The following is a 24,971-nucleotide window of genomic DNA, read 5'->3' on the forward strand; positions in this document are numbered from 1 at the left end:
GAACAAAAGCAGATCAGATAAGATTAACACTTCACTTTACAGGGCAATTGGAGACCTGCCAAATGATTCAATGATATGGTAGGTATTCTACGGTCATATTTCTATTCATTCAAATAAGATGAAATAATATAAAATAAATTAAAATTACATTATTTCTAGTAAATTAACGTTAGTAAGTAAATACTAGTGTACATACAACATACAAATATGAAACACAAACTCACCTCTGAATTCTGAGATCCTTCCTTTACTCTGGGTGACTGTAAAAGAGACAAAGGCAGAAGTCAGGTGACACGCTGTTGTTTATGTTCATCAGGTCGTTATGGCTAGTTAGAGGCTCTCGTTAGCACAGGGAGAACATCTGGGAGAATCACAAGACACAGACAGACACGGATAAAGCAGACAAGCCCGGGATGGCGGCTGTGTGTGTATGTTGACATCACACACTTTCGTTTAGATTAGTAGGAGACAAACTATTACTTATTCATTATTTAGCAAGGGAGGGGGTACAGAATGTTATACAGTCTCACCTTGAGCATTTGATATGTGTAATCTTGTGTTATGGGTAAATTGATGCAAAAATATGTCCTGTATTTTTAAAAGCAACGAATGCACGCTGCAAAGCTGAGCCTTTAAGCTCAGTATGATTTCCCCCATTCACAGGGTAGACACTTATGAGTTAAGATGAACGTTCTCCCAGCAGGATGTAGTAAGCACACCTTGACGACCCCCTAGCGACAGTGGTGTAGCGAGAGGCGAGAGACGTGACCTGCATTATTGATCAGGGGACTCCAGGCTCATTGACAGCAGGACTGATTGGACTGCGGATCTTTGAAGTCACCGTGTACGTTTGGTCTGCTCATCGCTCTCTGTGCTCCCTAGCCATGGGATGTCTGTGCTCACATGAGAAATTAGATCTGGGGGTCTGATCTGCCCGTTTCACTGCTCTGCTCTCTGCATACGTGACTCATGTTTGGTTGGCTAAACCAGGTCTGCTCTCAACTAATAAATATTACAATGATCCTGAATCCAATCAGATGTATAAAGTAAGGATGATCAGCCCAATGGATGATGGGGATGGACTGATCCCTTTCCATGCCACACCAGGCCTTTATGGGAAGACCCCAGTCCTGTATGTTGTGATTATCCACTAATTCATCTCCTAATGACGTCAAACAGTGGAGGCGTGGTGCAAACATCTGACGCAGGCTGAAATAAAATCAGCACAGCTGGCCCACTGCTGCTGGGCAAAGGTGTGCGTGTGAAAGAGTCATAGCAAAGTCCTTTTCTCGGGTTGATATAACATTTCCTGGGGAGTGGGGATCCATTCCTAACATGTTTTTTAACCTCTGCTTAGCTAGTTATCCCCCCTCCCATTCCTCCTTAAATTGAATCTTAAGTAGAATCTTGCACTTGCCAGGGTGTCACTGGAAATAAACAATTCTTGCCTGGTTAAATATTGTTTTAAATTAAATAAAAATAAATAAAAGTTATGATTAAAGATAGGATTTCTCTATCTACGAGTACGGTACAGTATATAACCCTCTCCGACATGTTGCTGACAAGGAGTGAATAGTCAGCTGGCATGACCAGTTTGTGATAGCAAAAGTGTGTTATTTATTTCTATTCTTTTTAGTTTTTCTGCGTTTACTTCGCTGAGTTAAATGAAGCATTCCCTGTTACTGAGAGCGCATGTTAGTGCTCTATTCATGTTTTTGATTACATCTAGTGGACAGATAAGTAATCTTGCTGTTTTTGTTTTATTGGTTATAAAGATGGATTGATTTGATCAGTAGACAGATAGCTGCAATAAAAAGACGTAGTGAAAAAATTATTAAAAAATAAATAATACAGATGGCTTCCAGGAAAGATGTCTCCTCAAAAAGTTCTAGATCTCATCTTTTATTCTACCCAGATGGACCCCCAGTTCAGACTTCCCATCCTCCTTTTCTGTCGTGGGCTGCTCTGGTTAAATCTTCAAAGGCTAAAAGCTGCGTGTAAACACATTAGCTTATTACGTCTCTCTGGGGGTTCTGTGTTTTGTCACCCATTGCAAACAGGAATTACCTGAGAGGGGAATTGGAGATTATTACATTTCCATAGAGACTGTGGAGTCGTTATATAACTGCTGTTATATGCCGTGTGGGAGTGAAGGATGAATGTGCTTATCCTTTAATCAGCAGTATCACGCAGGGAGATCAGATAAAGTGGCAGAATGATTTGGTCCATTCAGAGATAAAGAGAAGGGTAACCTACAATGGTCAAAGGCCACGCTGCAAACTGTTCCATTTTGAAAAGGAAACTGCTACAAACCATAATACCATTAATATGGTAATATGAAAATCATCAGTCATTGGATGAATGTGGTTAACTGGGATGGAAAATTTGGTTTGCAGTTAAGCAATAACTGTGGTGATTATGGGGGGAACCCAGGGCCAATATTGCTACCAGAAGCCAGCAGACAGAAGAGGAACATGGTTCCGTCTATAATCCATCCTCAAAGTCACGCACTGGGTATTTTCACAAGTCATCTGCTTGATCCAGCCATCGAAGTCATTTAAGACATTTTCTTATGACATTGGCACAATACTATCCCTCAATGTGTCCTCACCTGTCAGATATCAGCTGACACCTATCAGGAACTTTGCACTAGCTTTAGTTAATTTATGCTAGTCCATGCAAGTCCTTTTTAACTCAAACTACCACGGCTAACCTGTGTCCAGTCACCGCTACAGCAATCATTTAGCCTGTTCTAGCATGTGCTAATCTATGCTAATGTATAACAATTCCCCACTGAATTTCCCTTCGCTAGTGCGAGTCTGCGCTAGCGGTCACTGGCGGGAGGCCTTCCTTGTTAGCGGAGCCATCTGTATCTGAGGGAGAAAGAACAACCCTGGGCGGGGGCAGCTCGAGGGGCTGGGCGAAGCGCACTTGTCGCCTGGGTGTGCTATTGGCCTTGGGCTGCTGCTCCTTCAACCGTCAAACACAAAACACACACAGAGCCACAGGATCAGCACTGCACAAACACACACACACACACACACACACACACACACACACACACACACACACACACACAGAGAGGTACAAATGTGCACAAGCAAACAGATACAAATATACATAGCACATACACAAACAGGAAAATGCAAGCAAACATACTGTGAACTGTACATAGACAGATGTACGAAAAGATGCAAATACAGAACATAAATAGCTGACATAGACCTATATATTATATACACCTAGAAATACAAGAGATGATGTATCAATTGTTGTTCTGTATGACTTGGGTTGGACATTAAACAGACCAGCAAGAGAAGTGTATCTGCTATTTATAACTGATTGAAATACTTAAAAGCACTCTATAGTGCAGTGGTTCTCAACCTTTTTTCAGTGATGTACCCCCTGTGAAATATTTTTTCAGCCAAGTACCCCCTAAGTGCACAAGAATTACCGCTACGCTTCAACCACGACTCCATCGTTTGAGTTTTTACAGTGATTGACAGGTGATGGCGGGTGGCATGTGACCGGTTGGGTCGAACCATCTTGGTATGGGGGGGACTAGGTTTTTAGGATAATGAAATTGAATAGCCTACTGAAATATAAAATTCATTTAATGAACTCTCACATACTCCCTGGAGTGCCTTCACGCGTATCCCCATTTGAGAACCACTGCTATAGTGTATGTATAGAAATTAGTCTATTGTGAGGTTGTGAGCATCTATCTTTGTGTGCATACCTACATGGGTGTTTGTGGTGTCTGTGTGTGTGTGTGTGTGTGTGTCTCACCCGTAGAGCGGCGACAGCGGCTTTGCCCTCTTCACTCTCCTCATCCAGCTCGTCGTCACTCCACTCCCACTCCCCGTCCTCTGTCTTATGGAGTCGACCACTTGAGCCAGGCACTCGCCTCACCTGCGCGCGCGCGCACACACACACACACACACAAACACAAAACACACACACACACAGTCAAGACAGATATGCACCATCTGCCAAAGATACATGCACTGGTGGCACAAACACTTGCACAGTCCACTGATCTCTGACCTTTTTCGATCTCTCTGTTATTGTTGGCGCTCTCTGTAGTAGCCTCTCCTGTAAATATTCACTGTTCTGTAGAGCGAGGAACACAAAAAAGCATTAGTTAATCACTAAGCATAAGAGTAGACCATGAAGATAAACATCATGCCACAAGAGTGACAAAACAACAGCTGGTGTCATCGTTTCTGTGAATATTGCAGAGCATGTGCGCTAATGGTGGTGTTCTGTGCCCTCTAGTGGACATGTACGGTATTGCTGCTGTATCACATCATGTCGGTTCAGGCAGCCCAACCAAAGACCGGAGCTTGTCCAGAGTGCTGAGTCAGCGCTCCAGTTGTTAGCATGGTCAGTGTCAGGGCACAGGATGTGACTGATGGACTGCTAATCCCTGGTTTTGTCTAGTGTCATCACCAGCCAAGTAATAGGAGGCATGCCTGACTGACTGACTGACCTAAGACCAGTGTGCATGTACAGTGGATACAAACACACAGACAACACGGTTATAATACTCTGTGCTATATCGATACTAATAATGACGGCGTGCATGTACCAACAAATGGCTAAATCCCACGTCCGCCACTTTGTGAATTCTACAGAAAAGGATAGAACAGGGGAGAACGAAATGAAATCAAACGTACCTTTGCTTTCGTGAAGAATTTATGCTTTAAGAGTTCTGATGAGGTTGGCCTGAGACATGAGAGAACAAGGTGTCAGTTCAACAACTTTATTAACCAACCTACCTCCCTGCTTTACCATCACAGCAAGAGAGTCAGCATGACATGTTAAGAAAAACTAGGGGAGGCACATAACATTATTTTAGTACAATTCTCAAAAGTTAAGTGCAAGTTTTCACACACAGGTTTTATATTTTAGATTAGACCATTTCTCAAGATGTCGCCACTGTGTAAACCAACTTCCTGTGGAACAGCACAGTCAGGAACATGAACAGGAAGATGTTTTACCCTGCCAATTAACATCAACGAGGCCGGACACCTGGACACTGTGACATGAGCTTATTGTCTGTATCTTGCTATAGAGTTGCTTCTCACCGTGTATAGTCTATCTCTCTAGAGTATTTTAGTTTTGTTAATGAAAATAAAACAAATGTCTCACACACTCAATGATTATGCAGGTTGTGTCATTCTACCAGTTACACACCTTTTCTCTGGGTCCTTCTGCAGACAGAGAGAGATCATCTTCCTGAAGGACTTGCCATACTTCTTGACCATCTCTTTATCTGTGATGCCCGTCTCCAGGCCAGGAGGGTCATTCTGCAGGGTCAGCATCAGCACCTACAGTACCACCAAGGACAAGAGGTCAGCAGGAAATGACATTAGCAACTAGTGTATAGTCATGATGGTTTTACATGGCTTTTAATGGTAACCAACTAATCTTGAGCATCACAATGTTCATAAAATGCAGTTGAGAAAATGGCAAAGCATTAAATGCTTTTGAAACATTCTACAATATAGACACACTTGAAACAGAGAAATGTGGCTCTGTATATTCTTTTAAATTTGGCTGCCAATAACTGTATGAACTCAGCAGTAGTTTTGGTTTAATATCATATCAGTATCTATGACTACTGCATATCATGGCAAAAAATGTATAATAAAACAATATTAGAGATTAAAACAAACAAATAGAATTACATAGACAAAACAAATCATTTAAATAAGATACTATAAATCTACATTTGCTAAAAAAAATCCAGAACTTTATATGGTGGCACTATATTAAATGCGTTTTCCAGAGTACTTTCAGAAGTACTGTATCTACTAAATGTATCTACTAAACCCCTCTTCTACTGCACTTTTACCCCCCATTAATGCACAAATAGGCTGACACCAGACATAATTTCACTGCATTTCTTACTTCCAGTAACTATATGCATGTGACAATAAACTTCCTTGTATCCTTGTATCCTTGAATACATTCGATGTCTCATGATACTCAAAGGAAAACCTTAAATGCTTCAATGACAACAACATGCCACAAGATTGACATGATGGGGGTTTTTCATATGAACTTCAAAATGTGTAAGATGCTCTGAAGGGTTTCACATGAAAGACATGGACGTCCACACCCATGGGATAACCATAACCACAAGAGAGCACAGGCTCCCTCCCTGTTTACCTGGCCAGCATCTCAACGTCATACCTTACAGGTGCTCATAACTTACAGAGTACTAGGAGTGTGATCCTAGCCAGCGTTCACAACATCCACTCATTTACTAAATAGAGCACTGGTCATTGAAAACCTATACAGTGGTTATTCACAATAGTGCACTGTGTACTGAATGAGTGGACGTTCTGAATGCAAGCCAAGTCTCCATAACTGACCTGCACTCTTCTCCTTTGAGGCACCAACTCACCTTCATAGGGGGGTACTTGTGGTAGGGGGCGGCTCCTGTTGCCAACTCTATGGCCGTAATTCCAAAACTCCAGATGTCAGCCTTGAAGTCGTAGCCCTTCACCTGTGTCCAGACACACACACACACACACACAGTATCAACCAAAAACAGCAGTATTCCATCTAATAACTGGCTGATGCAACTCCAGTCAAATCAAATGACACAAAAGCTGCAGTTCAAACAATGACAACTCAATAAAACAATAATAAAGCTACCATGCTAAAAGAGATGTTCTGCCAATAATGTGCTCTTGACTGGTTTCATCTAATTGCCATCATCATGCCTACCACAACTGTTGACATCTTTCACAGACTCTTGTAAAAATAGATTTTACCCCAGAAGCTGACATTTTTCGAAGAGAACAGAGAGAGCAGGCTGCTCAATCATTCAGCTGAAATGGCACTTCCATTCGGATTTAACACAGGCTAAGGAAATGTGGCCTAGTCAAATACCTTTAATCTCCTTCAGAGACTTTACACGTCTCGCCAGTAGAAAATTGTATCCTTTGTGAAATGGCAATTATAATGCATGAGCCCATTCAAGGGCCATTGTCACTTCGCAAATGTTCTCTTTTTACGAACGTAGTGGGAACGTCGGCCCTGAGCAAAACCACAAGTTAAACTGCTGACAGAGGGCAGTAAGCTCTGAAGATTCTCGTTATCCCACGCATGGGTGCACACAGCCCCAGCCAACAAGCAGTGTATTTCGCCATCATCTCCTCATGCCTGCTTTCATTTGTAGGCACTTGGTGGTTGTTGAGTGTTGTCTGTCTGTGCGCAGAGCAGCTTACTGGTGCCAATTATCGCTCAAATGTACAAACCACAGATGGACACGCCAAACAACACTGCTGGCTCTTACCACCGCTCCTTTCTCACAGGAAATAAGCATATCACTGAACCAAAACAAACCCCAGTGCCAGGAGATTGTCTGTGGCTATGAAGCATTGAGTTGCACAGTTAAATGCAACTAGGACTCACTACACTGTTTAAGTGTATGCATGATGTTTTAATTCATGTCTGAATGGTATGTGCACAATTGTTCTAATGTGTGTGTATGAGTCTATTCACCTTTGTGTATGCATGTATGGATGTGTGTGAGTGTGTGTATGGACGTGCCTGAGTGTGTGGATGAGGCACCTACCTGCTCCATCACCTCTGGGGCCATCCAACATGGCGTCCCCACAAATGTCTTCCGCACTTTGTTCCTGGTGATGTCACCACCTGTGGCTAGGAAGGCACTAACACCGAAGTCTAACAGACAAAAAAACAAACAAACAAACAAACAAACAAACAAACAAACAGTTTGTTTAAATAAACAACAAATAACTTCAGTGGACCATACAGTGATGTGTGGATACTTTTTACAAACCCAGTTCACAAACCATAGACTAGTTTATAATGGAAATCAACATATCGTGGTAGACTGGGAAAAACAGCAGATTCCTGGAAGCCTGATGTGTGCCTTTCACTGAATGAGTCAAGTTTCCTTCCCATGTGTGTGTGTGAGATGTGAAACAGTGGAAAATAGGTCGCTCAGCTCTGCTTTAATCAAAACCTGTGTGTGTGTGTGTGTGTGTGCGTGAGTGCGTGTGTCTTCATTCGGGGACCCAGTCGCCACACTGCTCAGACTCCCCAGGGGCACAAAACTGACAGACTTTACGGGGCGGAGGAGGCTGAGGCATTGTGTCTCTGTGTGTGTGTGTGTGCTGAAATATTTTACTGCATGCTGATTATGATGCCTGTGTATCTCCCTGTTCTCCAAATATCACACACACACACACACTTTCTTATAATCTTCTAGTTGGACCTTCAAAGACTCCTATTCCCCCTGAGAATCCCACTCTTTCCTCTGTTGTTTCTAAATATTCTCACTCACTCCTCTTCACTAGAGAGTAAGGAGGGCTTGACTATGAACCAAAGGGGCTGGGCAAGGCTGCACCCTCCTCACACAGCTGCACCCACTGCTCTCCACACACACACACACACACACACACACACACACACACACACACACACACACACACACACACACACACACACCACTAGGACTACTACAGTCCAAAGTCCTGAAACACTAGACAGATGTGGTGGGGCGCCAGGCACCTGTGGTGGTTCGACCCCGGTCTGCCTGTTCTCACGGTGAGAGACATGTGTGCATGCGCACACTGGACCAGGGGCGGCGGCAGCAGCAGCAGCACTGTTTATCTGCAGGGGTCACCAGAGGGTCACGCTCAGCCAAACTGTCCTTGAGAGATTACACAGTCACCTCTCTCTCTTTCACTCTCTCCCACTCGTTTTTCTACTCTCTCTCTCTCTGTCTCTCTCTCTCTCTCTCTGTGTCTCTCTCTCTGTCTCTCTCTCTCTAAGTGTCTGTGTAGCACTAAAGGTTAGGGCTTCCCCACTCTAAGGATTCAGTAGGAATGCACCACTGCAATGCAGCACAGACCAACCCCCCAAAAAACTAGAGCTACTGGTGGTGCCACTGAGGGGTGGAGTTCAGAGCACAGCAATGTTACACAGGACACTGGGATTAAAACCATACTAGAGATTAACACTATACTGGGATTACAACTATACTGGAGATTAACACTATCCTGGAGTATATAGTACAGATAACTAGGTGTGAGACTATGACCATCATTTCAAAAATTGGGAAATTCAAGACAACTTGTTCCATTAGGACGTCATGGTCATTCATTTGGGGAATGTATTTAACCATGGAAACAATGTCAAAACATTCAGGGCTGTGACTGGACTATTTGAGTCATCGAACTAGCATGGAGTGTGCCCGGGATAAAGACCTTTGGATAATAAAAGGAAATAAGAAATCACTCATTTAAAATTCAGACAAATGTTTAGTCTGCCTGACATGCCATCCATTCTGAATGAAAAGCATTGGGCTACAGTGGCAATTATTCTCAAAGCATGCAATAAATTAGGTTTACTTTCCGACTTTATAACTGTGGCACACACACACACACACACACACACACACACACACACACATGGAAAGTGTTTGTGTCAGTATGCATGCTGTGTCTGGGCTGTGCTGAAATGTGTGCCCCAGGCTTCGAGGCTGTGACTGGGTGTAAATGAGCAGTCACTTCCCCTTTCCCTCGGACTTGGCAGGAAATGGGCTGACAGGAAACAGAAGCGCGGCCCGTGTGTGTCAAACACGGGGAAAGTACCCACCTGCGATCTGCACTGAGCCATCTTCCCCGAGCAGGATGTTTCCAGCCTTCAGGTCCCTGCACACACACACACACACACAGACACACAGACACACACACACACACAGGATATTAACATGGATATCTGTCATGGCTGCGACTCCGTGTTTGTGTGTGTGTCTGAGTGTGACTGACTGAGTGTCTTTAAAAGTGTACTGTAAGTCTGTGGGTACACGAATAGTGTCTATGTGCAACAACTGTGTGTGTGCATGTAAGAGAGTGTGTGTGTGTATATATATGTGTGTGTGTGTGTGTGTGTGTGTGTGTGTGTGTGTGTGGTGTGTGTTCTGTCTCCCCAGCAGCTGCCACACTGCCCTTTACTCAGCAGGGACCGGCCATGAGGTGACAGAGCATAAAACGAGATGAGACGTGACATCGTGACATGATGCGGCGCGACTGCCATCTCCCAAACCAGACGCCCGTCTAGACGCCTAGACTGCCTCCGCGCTGACCCTCCATCGCAGCCTAGACGGCTGGCTGATTCTCATTCCGCGCTGCGCTGGCTCGTCTCCATGTGACGGATAGAGTTGAATGACCCTGGCTGCAGCAGTCGCAGATGCTCAGTGATAAAAGAGCAGACAGGGAGGAATTCTTCTCCTTCCCGCTGAATAAAAACTGGGACGAGAGTGGACGGGGATATGGGGGACAGTGGCCAGAGATGACAGATCAGGAGGGTCTGAGGGGGTAGCGTTTGGATTGGCGATTAGGGGAGTTCATGTGATCAAATCGCTTCCACCCCAATAAAATAAATTGCATCGTCGGATGGCGGCTGAACGCCTGCTGGCTTTAACAGACAGATGAAGGTCAGTACTAGATATAAGTGTATTCATGAATACATTACCCTTTGGCAGGGCTCAGTCAATAATATCTACAATACAACATGCAACCAGCAGGTGTCAATGTCAACAAAATTTTGCTGCTCTTATTTTTTCATTATTATTATATGTGCCCTCTTATTTACTTATTTACTACACTTGAATGTTATGTTTGTCTGTGGACTTAAAATTGGTCAAATATGTCTTGTCTTCACCGTGGGATAGTGAGAAACGTAATTTCGATCTCTTTGTATGTCTGGAACATGTGAAGAAATTGACAATAAAGCTGACTTTGACAAAAACTTTGACTTTGAGGTGGCAGAGAGACAGTACCTGTAGAATGTGTCCACAGCCACTGACTAAACAAGCAGCACTACACTAAGTGAAGAGGCACATTGGGTGACCTCTACTACAACAGTCTTTTTCACTTCACAACACCAGTCCTCTGGTTTCCTGTTTCATCTATCTTAAAGTGGTTGTCATACCAAGTCTCACAAACATACCAACACACACCAACACCCACACACAAAGCAATGTGACAAGACACAGCAAAGAGGTATTAGTTGTCCCACCTCACCATCTCACCAAAGGTGGCATCATCCCTCCATTTCCAACCAGCTCTTATGAAATCTTTATTCCCCACACAAGGCCACTCACTACTCACAGAGGTATTGGGAATGGCCAGTGTCTCTTACCCACTATGTGGTTTCTGACACCCAGAGCATTGCGTTGAGATCAGGAAAAGTGTCAGGGATGAGTGATTCATTCCATTCTGCAAACATCAGTGCAGCTCTGGTGTTTGCTCTTGTGAAAAAACTGAAAGTGTTTAGCTTTATTTATAAAAAGAAATGTTTTAAAAAAAGACTTGTGAAAGGGGAAGTGTGCCTTCGAAGGACAAACATAGCGACAAACATTTAGTTTATACATTCAGTTGTGCTCTGTGGTCATGCAACACGCAAGTCAATCTCGGAAAGTTGTTTAGATTCTCTATTCAACAATGAAGGGATTGAATTTTTTTTGTTCTCTGTTTACATTTTACACAGAAGTAGGGTAATAGAGGGTGATTTTATTACCATGAGCTAAAAGCTAACTCAGGCCTGACCTCTAAGAGCACACAACGACAATGGCAACACAGCTGACCTGTTGGACCTAAATTCACCCAGTATCAGCCTGGTTGCTTACTCTTAAGCAAGCACTTGACCTATGACTGTATTGACATTTGGTTCTGCCTGAAACGGAAACTATAGGGGTGGCCAAGGTCACCAACTCATGCTATATACCATAACCATTCATACCAATAGAGACTCTCTAATTGTTATGTAAACATAGGCTAAGACTTCAGAACGTTATGTAAAATTGTGAAGCTTCCACATTAGCTTTAGCCGCGTAGCTAAGCAGTACACATAACATGGAGGATGGGTTGCCAACTCACCATCCAATTGTGGCTGGTAATTTTAAAAGGGGCCTCTCTCAATGCTTTTCTATATTATCACTGTAATTACAGCCAAGAGGAAGAGCAGGAGTGGACACACATGTGTGATGTGGGAGATGATTGCTGCCGCGGTTGGAAAACATTCCTATACTCAGTGAGAGCGTATGATAATTGTTTGCATATTACTGTGCCTGGGAGTCCAGACAAGTGCAGAGACATTGAAGTGAAGAAGACGAGTAAAGGAGAGGAAGAGGAGGAAGAGAGGAAAGAAAGGAGAGACAGAGGAGGAGGAGAGGAGACAGAGACAGAAGAGAGAAGAGATGGGAGGAAGAGGAGGAGGAGAGGAAGAGGGATTTGTCGTGGAGTTTGTCCTCCAGAGTCCAGACAACAGTCAACTGTACAAAGGCCCCCATATCAAGAGAAACATGCTTACTCATACAGTATAAACATGTGTACACACAAACACAGATGTGCCCGCATGCACACACACACACACGCACACACACAGCCATTGTATTTTCATTTTGTTAAGGAAGCGCATTACTTCTCCAACAGTCATGGGGTGACAAAAGGCGTCCGAAAGGTAAGATGACAGCCTAGCTCAGACAAAGGCATATCGGAACATAAAATCTGACGATTGCGCAGCACTTCGAAGAGATGTGGGGGAAATTTGAAGCAGTACATTTTTGCAGACACACCTCACTCACACATTCTTGTGTTATGAAGTTATGTAAGTTGTGTACTGGGTGCCATGCTGAGATCGGGGCGATGTGACAGATCTTAATGATCCCACAGGAGAAATTCACACAGTGGGTTGCCATGAGGGAGGCATCAGTCTCCAGGAAAACTAGGCGTACACAACCCATAATTTATATTTATGTCTCTCTCCCTCTCTCTCTCACACACACACACACACAGCTTGGACGATTTACATGATTCCATACGTCTCGTCACGTATGCCGGCATTACTGCCAAGTATCAATCCCTTCCTCTCTCTTTATCACACACTTACTCCCTCCTTTCCTCAGGAGGAAACCTGTTTATCCTTATTGCACAACATTCTGCTTCCCAAAACATGTAAGCTTTTTACTTACACTAAATACCTTTACAAAGCATACACAGTATGTGTGTGGGTAAGTGTAATACAAGGGCACACAAATAGATGAGTGTCAAATGAGAAATTGGCTCTGTTATATGAATGTCTAATGACTCTGAATGGCACTCCGTTCTGATGTTGATTTAGTGCAAGACTAGTAGTGGGTCTTCAGTAAGCACCAGGCACAGTGGGAGGTGGCTGCGCTGTGTTGATATGAGCTAGACTGAGCTGAGATGGGCCTGTCCAGTCCAGTCCAGTCACAAAGCAGTGGGCAGGTATCTCCTGTGCTTGGGATTGGTCAACTGTCAGAAAAGCTCTAGACGTAGGGCGTTTTTTTGTTTGTTTGTTTTTTTGTTAGAGAAGCTGAACTTTTTCAATTTTAAAATGACACTGAGCTGCAGAAAAAGTACTCAGGTACACAGTTTACTCCATAGGATAATAATGTCAAACTGATCCTGGCAGCTTCCAAAAAGACACAAAGTGTGAACGCAGGTTTACTCAGCACTTCCACAGGGGTGACAGACTGACAGACACAGGGACACGGGACTGAGTGAATCATTGATAGGAGGCCCGTCATATGGACAGACAGATATACAGACTGACTGACATAATGCAACGCAATGGTGGCATTTCCACCGAGTCATCTAGCTGCCACCGCACCGATCCCTCCCCTCCTTCCACACTGACTCAGGAAGATCGCCATCGATACAATCAGCAAGACTAGGAGCACCTAGACTGTACCTAGACGTCGGAGAAAAGCCATTTCCAGTCACCATAAACACCCATTCATTTACAATGACTATGCCAGTGCTGATTTCTGAGCTGCTTTCTTTTGACCGTGGCGTCCTGCTTCCTCTGAGTCAGGAGTAAGGGAAGAGGGTGTGTGGTCAGTCGTGCTGTCTCATGATTGACTGCTGCCTGTGGGAGGTGGGAGGCCAGTAGTGCTGGTGTGCAGAAGAGCCTGCAGGTGGTCGGTGCTGTACTGCAGCTTCAGCAGGAGGGTAGGCAGGGGGCAGTGGGTTCACCGTGGTCACCCAAGGAAGGAAAAAGGAGGTAGCCGCCAAAACCTCCAGATCAGGAAAGAATCAGAGGAAAGAATCTTCCCTTCATGATGGATGGTCTCTCTCAACTGCACGCACACACACACACACACACACACACACAAAATGTGGTAAACAGTGTCTGCCCTTACCCTTTCGAGATGACCCACAGAGCCCAGTATTTTGGGAAGCTGAGGGCAGCTCTACCACTCCGACTGACGCTCTCTAGTTCCTAATTTCTTGTGGACGGACTCGTCTCTTTCTGTTTCCCTCCTCTGAAAGTCGAGCTTAGTTCAGCTCGACGTATTGTCCAATATTTGCATCGCTCCTATTATTCCACTCAGGCATCAGCCATTATTGAACTTCCCTTTTATTTTCCCCCTTTCTCCCTTATCTGGTGCTCGCCCCATGGCCCCTTCAGCTTTTTTCATTGTTTTGGCCATGAAGACCAGGGATCGAGATGGCAAGTGTTTTGACAGGAGCGGTCTGCGAGACACGTGGTGTTACATAAAGTCCCTAACCCTGGAGCCAGGACACAATAAAGGCCCCTTTCTCCACTCACGGGCTCCGGCTCTAAAAAGACCACTTTAATGGGAGGCGTGTGTCGCTGTCAAATCACTGTTTTGCACTTGTGAAATGAAAAGGGCCTTTGAATAGGAAATAAAAAATAAAAACGAGTAAAATAAAACCACCAACCATGACTCAGCGCCTGATGGCCAGAAAATCACTCCGCGCTGGACCGATAAAGCCATCGCGCTTTTAACGACACAATCGACCTTACATGCTCCGAGTGTTTCAGAATAAAAAATAAAACACCAGAGAATGGTATCTCAGCATTATCACGTCGGCATGGAGATTTATGCCCCGAGCATGCCTCTGTGCAAGTGGCGAGGTTCCTCTGACATCATGTCCATTAGCAATTAGAGCAGCTTTGTGGTTGAACCCTCAAGGCAGGGATACTAAATGTTACATATTACATACCCTTGTCAGTCTATCTTAATAGCCAGCAAAGCAAGACTTTTCATCATCAGTAGTAGTACAAATAACACTCGTGTACTATTTTCAATCATTGAGAAGTTAACAAATCCCCCCTCTCAATTAGCACCTGAACTTCTCCAGTTCTCGCAAGTAATATACAGTATGCAATGAGTTTGCATCTTTTTATGGTACAGAATCTGAGATTTTTATTTTTAAAGGCCAGTTATTTCATGGATCCAGGGTACTATACATCCTGATAAAGTTCCTTTGGCCTTTGAAATTAAAATAACCCCATCATCACATACCCTTTACCATAGCTCACGATTGGCATGGGGTAATTTCCATAAGATAATATCTCAATGCAAATCAAACCAGCTTTTAGGCTAACTGAAATGAATCATCCCAATCTCTAGGTATGTTGAAGGGTATGTGATGATGTGGGGTTATTTTAATTCCAAAAGCTAAGGGAACTTTATCAGATGTATAGTACCCTGGATCCATGAAATAACTGGCTTTTAAAAATAAAAATCTGCCTGCTTTTATGGGAATTTAACATAGGGGTATGAATACTTATGCACCCTGTATTTTAATGAAAAACACAACACAACACAGTCAACTATTGCCCTTTTATTCTTTTATTTATTATTACTGTTTGGTTTTGTTTATGAAAAGCACACTGAATGACCTCTGTGTATTATATGCGCTATATAAATAAACTTGACCTGACTTGACTTAATGTATAGAGCTATATATTAAGGTCATCATCATCAGGGGAAGGCTGGGGGTCATGCTGGGTCATGTAAAGTGCCTTGTGGAGAAGAGAAGGTATGACAAGGTTAATAAAGAAGAGGCCATGGAGAGGAGGAGGAGGAGGACTATGAGATCACAGACTGTGAGATAAGCTCACAGCCATACAAGCATGACACCATTGCCATTCCTGACCAATGTCTCAGGGGACACTGCCTTCAGCATAGGCACATTCACACAAACACGATCACTCACACACGCACGCACGCACACACACACACACACACACAGCTGGCCTGAGAGATAAACATCCAGGATAAGGCTTCTCAAGAACAAAGAAGGCCTCGATGAGACACATGGGAGTGATTACAGCATGAACCAAGGGATGCAGAAAGACAGAGTGAGGAAAAGAGAGAGAGAGAGAATAAAAAGAGGGGGGTGGAGAGAAAGAGAGATGGAGATAGAAAAAGGGAGGGAGAGAGAGAGAGAGGGATAACAACACAGAGCAATAGAGAGAGGGATAGACAACTGGAGGGCTGGAAAGGAGGTGGAGAAGAGTGGGTGATGAAGGATGACCCCAGAGAGAGAGAGAAAAAGGGCATCAGTGGATCATTTCCTCGGAAGAGAGAACACGTCAGAGATGGACAGATGAAGGAGGAGGATGGAGGGGGTAAAGATGATGCCACTTTTGGTGAGGTAGTGAGGTGGGAGAACTGATACCCCTGTGCTGGGTCTCCTCACACTGCTATTTGTGTGTGTGTGTGTGTGTGTGTGTGTGTGTGTGTATATATGTGTGTGTGTGTGTGTCTGTGTGAGAGAGAGAGAGAGAGAGAGAGAGAGAGAGAGAGAGAGAGAGAGAGAGAGAGAGAGAGAGAGAGGTGTTAAAGTTAACCGGCTCCTGGTGAACGACTCAGGGTGAGCCTTAGGCCCGAGCCTCTAATTACATTCTACTGAGAGAGAGCAGGAATCAGGTGACCCCCCCCCCCACCCCCCACCTTCCGGCCTAGCTACTTTAGCTCTGCTGCTACTCATATGATCCAGCTTACGTCATACACACATGCACGCACCCGCACACACACAAACTGGGGCTGATCAACTGATCATGTTTTTGACTAGAGTAGGATGTGTGCCAGAGGTCTTGTCAGTGGTGCATTCACTTGAGTAGCGCACACACACGCACACAGACACACACACACACACACACACACACAGATACAACTGATCATGTGTTGGCCAAAATTGCTGTCAGTAGTTTGTTGGTTTTGGCAGTGCCAAGCCCATACAGTAAACACATTCCTGCCCAAAATCATTCCTGCGATCTACCAGATGTCCTCCTAGACATGAGGGCTTTAGCCTCTCCACCTAGACTAGGGGCAGAGAGATTGCACAAACATTGAGCTTTTGGAGAATCACAGGAGAACCTCCCTGTGCTGCTCTCATGTTTGATGTGGAGTGCATTGCATCACTTTATTTCGCTTACAAGTATGACAAGCCAGAAACATGTCTCAAGACATGTGTAAGATGTCAACAGTGAACAGGATAGAAACCAAACCACAGTAGTCATTATATCAAAGGACATGTCTGAGGAGATTGGAAGATAAGACATTAAGCATCCCAGCTCCACTGGACAGGGAAACACATCAAACATGAGCAGCATTTCTTTACTTCTTTTTTGTCAATTCTTTCTCTCCTCTTCTCCCATAATTTTTCTACCTCCCTCCACATGTGTCTTTTTATTAATCTCTCTCTCTCTCTTTTTTCTCCCTCCCTCTCTTTCTCCACATGTATTCTCATCATCTCCTGTAAGAGAGATTTACACCTCTGGCTCAGAAGGCAGCAAGGGGGGGGGGGGTCTCTCTCTTCAGATCCTTCCCTTTCTATTCCTTTCTGTCATACTCCATACCACTCCCTCCCTCCCTCACTCCCCCTCTTTCCCCATCTCTCTCGCTCCCTCTGTTTGTCTCTTACTCCTCACCTCATCCTTCCCATTCCCTCTGTCCCTTTCTCCTCTATCCACCCCCATCCCTCTCCTTTCATTGAGCTTCTAAGTCCAGGCGAGTGCTCAGAGGGCTAAGAGCCTGTGCATTATTTACACGTGCGCGGCTTACGCCATACCAGGGACTTCCGGCAGGAAAATATGCCACGGCAGGGGAAAAAAGCACGCCATTAATACTAAACAGAGACACCGCCATGATCGAAGGTGCCAGCTTTTAATCTAAGTTTTAATTAGGCTCTGGAGGATCGCCAGGAGACAGTTTGTCTGGCGAAAAAGCCTGGCCACCTCACCTGACCTTAGAGCGATACCGCTGGCTTAGCATGCCGAGTGCAAGGCTGCAAGCTCAACACTGCATAAACCGCAGCCACAAACAAACTGGTCTTGCCACCAGAATATGCCAATATTCATGAGAGTAGGTGTGCATCTTCTCAAAAAATAACAGCCCCCAAAATAAATCACATCTCCCAGGCGTTTCATTATGAGTTCCAGACGTGCGGGAATGTCGGCACCAGTGAGGGTGTCCAGGTCTCGGGCCGCCGAACAAGACTGGATTCCAGTTCTAAACCAGCACAGATAAGATTCTGACGGATGGGGCCACCACCTTTTAATGGAGGCTTTCTCTGAAACGCCTCAGTTCCTGATTGGGCTCTCCCAATCAGGATGACCTCTGGGGGCAAAGAAGGGTTTTGAAGATACAGGCTGTTGGTATACCTGCTGGGCATTGCTGCCTGACGCACCTCCACCAGTGCACTCTATGCAAGTGTGTTCCCCTATACACCTATGGGCAGGAAATCGGGTCATCAGCTGGGGACCACCAGTCACTGATGTTTTAAGCTCCTTTAACCCCAGTACATCTCTTGGTGGCGGGCGATGGCTGGTATCTCTACCTGCCACCCCTGCTGATGCCCCAGGTGTTCTGCCCCCCCCTCATCTCTCCTCCTCAGCCACAGCCAGAAGCTGCCTTCTCTGCCTCCTCCGCCAGTTCCTTGATGGCTTTCGGCTCCCTGCTCCTGTGCAGCCAATGTCTCTGCAGCAGGCTTAACTGTTGAGGCGCCCCACAAAGCCCCTACACCCCACCTCAACAGGGCGTGTAATGGCTTTCCAGCCAGCCTCCTGATACTCTGCTGTTATTTATTATGCATCCTGCCGTAATCATTCCCACCAGAGTACCACACGGAGCCTCGGGATTAAATCTACTTTGTCCTCTGTGTGTACAACCTATGCATTCGAATCACAAACACGTCAGGCCTTGTGTATGGGGCTGGTGTATCATAGAGCAAGGCTGAAGATGTGATGATGGGAATGAAGCAATGCGAAGATAGTGTGTGGCACTGGCCAACAATCCTCTTAAGCAACTGTGTATGTTTTCAACAAGGGTTAACATGTAATGGTTGTAATCAACTTGATATTACACATCAGTATTACTCAAAGTCAAAGCACAAGATGGCCTAGCTGGGTTAAGTTGAGTGCATTGATCTTTGTAACGGTGTATGGTAGTGGTCTTGAGGTGGCCTTACCGGTGGATCTGTCCGTTTCTGTGCAGATACTCCAGTCCCTGCAGCACCTCCTTGAGCATGGTGGCGATGCTGGCTTCATCCAGCACCCCAGTTTTATGCTCCCCCCGAGAGATGATGTGCTTAATCACGTCCAGCATTGAGCCTAGGAGACAAAAACACAATTAATCACGCTCAGCCCTATATTACTGCCCAGTAGAAACTGGACGTCCAGCATAGCCAGACTAACTTCACTGCACTGGTGTGTGTAAATGCTACGCTATCGTTTCTCTCTCATTGAGGCAGAGGTGGGAGTTGACACACAGAATAAAGATGATGAATACAGTTTAATATGGAAATAGATCATCAGATATGTGCAAGAACTGATAATGTGAACATTTGTAACAAACAATCTAATACTACAGTATAATCTACTCTGTAAAACAAACAAACAAACAAATATCTAATATTGTGTGCTACATCTAAAACTGTATGCTAATCTAATCTAATCCGGGAGCCTAAAGGCCATTGCACACCAAGCCCATATTTGTTTCATCAGAAATTACTGCAAGTTTAAAAATAAATACATTGTACATTGTAATCTCACATTGTATCAATCACAATTACAAACCGCCTCAGAAACCGAAATGTGGGACAGGTTTCATTTTCTGCCCGTTTTTTTAAGTTTGCTACTGCAAATCATTATGTGACATAGGAAACTCATGTTCTGATCTACACTTGTGGAGTAGGTAGAAACTAGCCTGGATGCCAGCCAAACTTAGTTCCGCCCACCACATTTGAGGTCGGGAAGTTCGGTCTGGCATTGCTCCATTGTGGAGCAACTATGCTCGCCCCAAATCTGGCGGACTAATCAAATCGGGCTTTACAATGATGGGCAGGTGAGCAACAGCGTGTCGTCTATCACGTCATCTGAGCATGCTTAGGTTGATTATGTTTGCAACAAAAACGCTGTGGCTAGAAGGAGACAGATGGCTTCTAAGACCCCATATGGAAAATGCATAGTGGGCAGCCGTGGCCCACTGGTTAGCACTCTGGACTTGTAACCGGAGGGTTGCCGGTTCGAGCCCCGACCAGTGGGCCACGGCTGAAGTGCCCTTGAGCAAGGCACCTAACCCCCTCACTGCCCCTCGAAACCGCAGTGGTTGCAGGCAGCTCATTCTTGAGATTAGTGTGTGCTTCACCTCACTGTGTGCTGTGTTTCACTAATTCATGGATTGGGTTAAATGCAGAGACCAAATTTCCCTCACGGGATCAAAAGAGTATATATACTTATACTTATATTATTTCAATAAGGTTTTATCACTGAAAAACGATTATTTCTGAAAACTTTGGCCAAAGTTGGGATGTGGGAAAACTTTTCCCACATTCCAAAAACTGGATTTGCGACAGCCTTTCCCAGCTGTTTATAACATGTTTGTACCATATCAGTGTTCAACAGAATTATTTTTAAAAACGGAGGGGATATAGGCTATCAGTTTTTTCCTAATAGCCTACCCTACTACGTATCTCTTAGATTTTGCTAATGAGGGATGTAGGAGATATTGACGGCACAATAAATTAGTCCAGAAAACAATGTTAAGGCATTTGTGGAGAAGAAGGATGGTTTGTGTGTTCTTCCTACATCTTACGGTAAGTTATTTCGTTGCTCTGATTGGTTAGGTCTATTCAATTAAGTGCAAAGGCATTCCCCGGTATCGGTTGAAACACGCCCCATAATTACGTCCCAATGGAGCAGTATCAGACTCATATTCTGACTAGAATTGAGTATGACAACGTCAGGCTAGGTAGAAACTGTTGTATGACTAGTTCTTATTGTGTACTCTTGGTTTCAACTACCGATTCCCCTTCATATAGTGTTACCGAAAACATATACAACTTCTCAGTAATGAAAATCAAAAGAGCACACTATTAAAAGCACACCGTGCTGTCATAAAATGATGTGCTATTAAAGTTGTGCTTCTGCAAAATGGCTTAAAAAGAGCTTCCGCACAAAGGTAGCTGGTGGTAAATTGAGGCCCTGAGTTATAATATTAAACATCCTCGTCAGACGCAGCAGGCTGCTGCCTGTCTGTCTGGCCCCTTCTGAAGAGCGGAGCGACTAACCGGCCGTGCGGAGAGATGAATGAATGGAGAGAATAGCTCGGCTGGGCAGAGGCTTGGGGGGGGGGCATATCGCTCTGGCCTTACACATCGGGCTACTTTAATCTCATTGTCTTTTTCTTCCTTCTTTCTTTTCCCCTTCACTGGGACAGAGGCGCGCTATTGAATGGACTCCTGCTGAGCTTTCATACAAAAACATTTGGACTGGAGAGGGCTTTGGCCAGCTCATCTTTCAAAAAGCCCACGCATAGAGGCTATAGAGTCATGATATTATATCAGCTATGGTGTGTGTGTGTGTGTGTGTCTGAGAGAGGGAAAGAGAGAGAGAGGGAAAGAGAGTGAGAGACAGCCTGTGTGTGTGTGTGTGTGTGTGTGTGTGTGTGTGTGTTTGTGTGTGTGTGAGTGAGAAATATAGCGAGAGAGCGAGCGCGATTGAGACAGTATGTGTGTGTGAGAGTGAGAGTGAGAAAGATAGCAAGAGCGAGCAAGAGAGAAAGACAGAGAGAGAGAGAGAGAGACAGTATGTGTGCGTGTGTGTGCACACTCTGAGTTTGAAGGGACCCAACCCGACTCTGCAGGCATCCTCCTGACCCGGAGTTCTATTTATTAAAGGTCGTTTAGACAGACAGAGACAGAGATCTTAAAATTGCCCGAGAGAGAGAGAGAGAGAGAGAGAGAGAGAGAGAGAGAGAACTGTTGATCCTGCTTTCTTCCCATGACATTTCAATTTTGGCATGTCAAAACAGCGTAATGAGAAGGGGGAATGAGCATCTTTATGAGGCCGCATCCTTCAAGAGTGACCTGGAGCGGTTCCAAGGCAGATAGAGCGACAGACACAGCAGAAGGAGAAACGAGAGTGAAAAAGAGAAAGAGGGAGAGGGGGGTGAAAGAGTGAGGGTGAGAGACGACGAGAGTACAGCGAGGTGGGAGGGACAGAGAGAAGGGAGTGAAAGAGAGCAAGAAAGATGTAGGGATGAAGAGAGGAAATAAGAGGAGGGACAAGAAAAAGAGGGTCCGAAGAAGAATAAAAGACAGAGATAAAGAGAGAGAGAGACTGAAGACTGAGGCGAGAGACTCAGCAGGGGTCTATTGAGGTCTTGTTGAGGTCTGGCTGAGTTGTGGCTGAGCATGTTCCTCATAGAGAGACCCATAAAATCTCCCTTATTTCACACAGCTCTGGTGAAACAATAGAGGCCTGTTTTCCTACCAGGAGACTCGGCGGCTACAGATGCTATTTCCATCACTGTGACAATGCAGAAAGGCAGCACTTTTCTCTCACTATCTAACTCCCTTCCTCCCTCTCTCTCGGTCTCTCTCTCTCCCCCTCTCTCTCTCTCCAGGGGGTAATCTTCCCATCCGCAAAGATGGGAACACAGAAGAAAAAAAGAGAACTCTGCTCTCCCAGCAGTCAAAAGAATCACATTGCTATACTGTACTCTGCACTCCATTTCTGAGAAAAGAGGCTCTGGGTGAAAACATTTTTAAAAAATAATAATATAAATATTATTTATTTATAAATAAATGTAATAATGTGATCCAGATGTACGGAGGATGACGCCCATAGAAATCAGTGTATACACTCTCATTAGAGGAGCTGTTTTTAGAAGGAGACTTGGACAGCAAACAAACAAACAAACAAACAAACAAACACACACACACACACACACACACACATATGCATGGTCGGGCACACACACGCACGCACACACTCACACACATTCCTATACAACCAAAACCAAAACCAACAACAACAGTTTTATCAGGAATGGAAGTACTCTAAAACAGTCTGAATAAGAGTTCTCTACCTTTCCACTACAGAAGAACCCTCTAAAAGCTTTATGTGAAAAACGTTTGCTCAGTGATGAAGGATTCAGGATTAGAAGCACTGCACTGGTTACAAGCAGTGTCAGCACTCTTCAGTTATTGATTCATTAAAGAAAGAGATGAAGGACCTCTTTTCAAAGGCACTATGGCAAAACATTAGCCTAGCTTTAGAAGTAAGTATTCACACATAAATGATGTGTGATATTTCTAAATACACTATATGATCTATTATTCTAGACCATAGTCTATAGCATGGTTATATTGCATTATTAGATATTTATTAACAAGAAACCACTAAATAAATGCTGAGGAAGAGAAACTCATCTATGAGATTGTGTGTGTGTGTGTGTGTGTGTGTGTGTGTGTGTCAGCGCTGCCCCCTCTCCTCTGGGCAGGGTGCCAGGCCCGGGGCCACGGAGGATATTTATTGGTGCAATCACTTTAGGATGCGCTCGGCCCTCGGATGCTCCATAGCGCATCCAATCCCAGCCACAGAAGAGTCGGAGGGAACACACACACACACACACACACAATGCCTTTCATCCAGATAGCCAGCAATGTGAGGTGAAGTACATGAGGCAGAGAAAAAGAGAGAGAGAGAAATATTACTATTTATAGTAATACCCCTGGTTTATGATTATTTGTGTGTGTTGTGTGAGTCTATTTTTATTTTATCATTCTCAGACCTATCCTACTCCTTGTCAATTATGTTTCTTTTCTTGATAGTTTTTTGTTTTGTGTACAACATTGTAACTTTACAGTCATGCCAAAGAAAAAACAGTAAAGAAAAGGAGGGCGGGTGTGTGAGATAAAACTGGTCGCTTGTCTAAGCTCGGGTTCATTGGGTTCTCCTTGCACTCCATATGCTCTCACATCTCCCTAGAACACACCTCTCTGCATCACTTTCTCACACCATCTCTCTATTTCACACACACACACACACACACACACACACACACACACACACAAAGCCGACTCAGCAGACCCCTGACAGAGCTCTATAGGTTTTCATGTCTTCCCAACACCTCTTTTCACAGGCAGAGTGTGTTGATCTGAGAGTGTATATGGGAGTGTGTGAAAGGTCATGTGCGTCTGCGTGCGTGTGTAGGTGTGTGTGTGTGTGCGCGTGTGTGCAAGCATGTCTCCGTGTGAAAGAGAAAGAAACAGAGAATCCATGAGGGGGGTGGCCCACTAAGCCTTTAAGCACACGTTAGTTTACCATTCCCTGAAACCAAGTGTAAACAAAGGTCCTTTAAAACCTCTTATTAGGTCTTAATCGCTCACCACTCACTACCCTTGTTATGCCTTACACATCTAAAGAGGTTTTCTAAAACCCCTCATAGGGAGATGGGATCCATAACAAAGAGCAGTGGAGAGAGAAAGAGAGAGAGGGAGAGAAAGAGAGAGGGAGAAGAGGATTTAAAAGGATCCTCTTCACTCCTGCCTAATGATGCCAGTAGTACTGTGAGGCTCCAACAGGAGCCAGGGCTGAGCCGACAGGCTTGCGCTCAAATGTCTGACTCATGCTTTTACACACTGGCTCCATTTGATCAGTTCCAAGAAGTGCTGGCTGGCCTTGCATGCTCCTTACATGTTCAGTATTCCCCCATAGAGAAGAGGGGAGAGAGAGGTGGATACACTTTCACGTATGGGCGTTCTCATAGCACATTAATTTCCTGCTGTGATAAAAAATCTCTCTCTCTCTCTCCTTGACCTTTGCAACTGTTCTGCTTCAAGAAACTATGG

General features: G+C 44.6%; 1 protein-coding gene across 2 annotated transcripts in view; it reads right to left on the bottom strand.

Annotated features, from left to right (window-relative positions):
* The window catches only part of oxsr1b (oxidative stress responsive kinase 1b), a 61,510-nt gene that overhangs the window by 7,383 nt on the left and 29,156 nt on the right, over positions 1 to 24,971 (bottom strand). For both annotated transcript variants that reach the window (XM_048266135.1, XM_048266134.1), the window contains exons 4-12: positions 19,305 to 19,446; positions 9,646 to 9,701; positions 7,595 to 7,704; positions 6,416 to 6,517; positions 5,200 to 5,333; positions 4,680 to 4,728; positions 4,048 to 4,113; positions 3,790 to 3,912; positions 225 to 260 (exon numbers count right to left, since the gene is read on the bottom strand). In XM_048266135.1, the coding sequence (XP_048122092.1) occupies positions 225 to 260; positions 3,790 to 3,912; positions 4,048 to 4,113; positions 4,680 to 4,728; positions 5,200 to 5,333; positions 6,416 to 6,517; positions 7,595 to 7,704; positions 9,646 to 9,701; positions 19,305 to 19,446 (818 nt within the window). The remainder of the gene's footprint in view (positions 1 to 224; positions 261 to 3,789; positions 3,913 to 4,047; positions 4,114 to 4,679; positions 4,729 to 5,199; positions 5,334 to 6,415; positions 6,518 to 7,594; positions 7,705 to 9,645; positions 9,702 to 19,304; positions 19,447 to 24,971) is intronic.

This window comes from Alosa alosa, chromosome 16, assembly GCF_017589495.1.
Source record: "Alosa alosa isolate M-15738 ecotype Scorff River chromosome 16, AALO_Geno_1.1, whole genome shotgun sequence".
Classification (NCBI taxonomy): Eukaryota; Metazoa; Chordata; class Actinopteri; order Clupeiformes; family Clupeidae; genus Alosa; species Alosa alosa.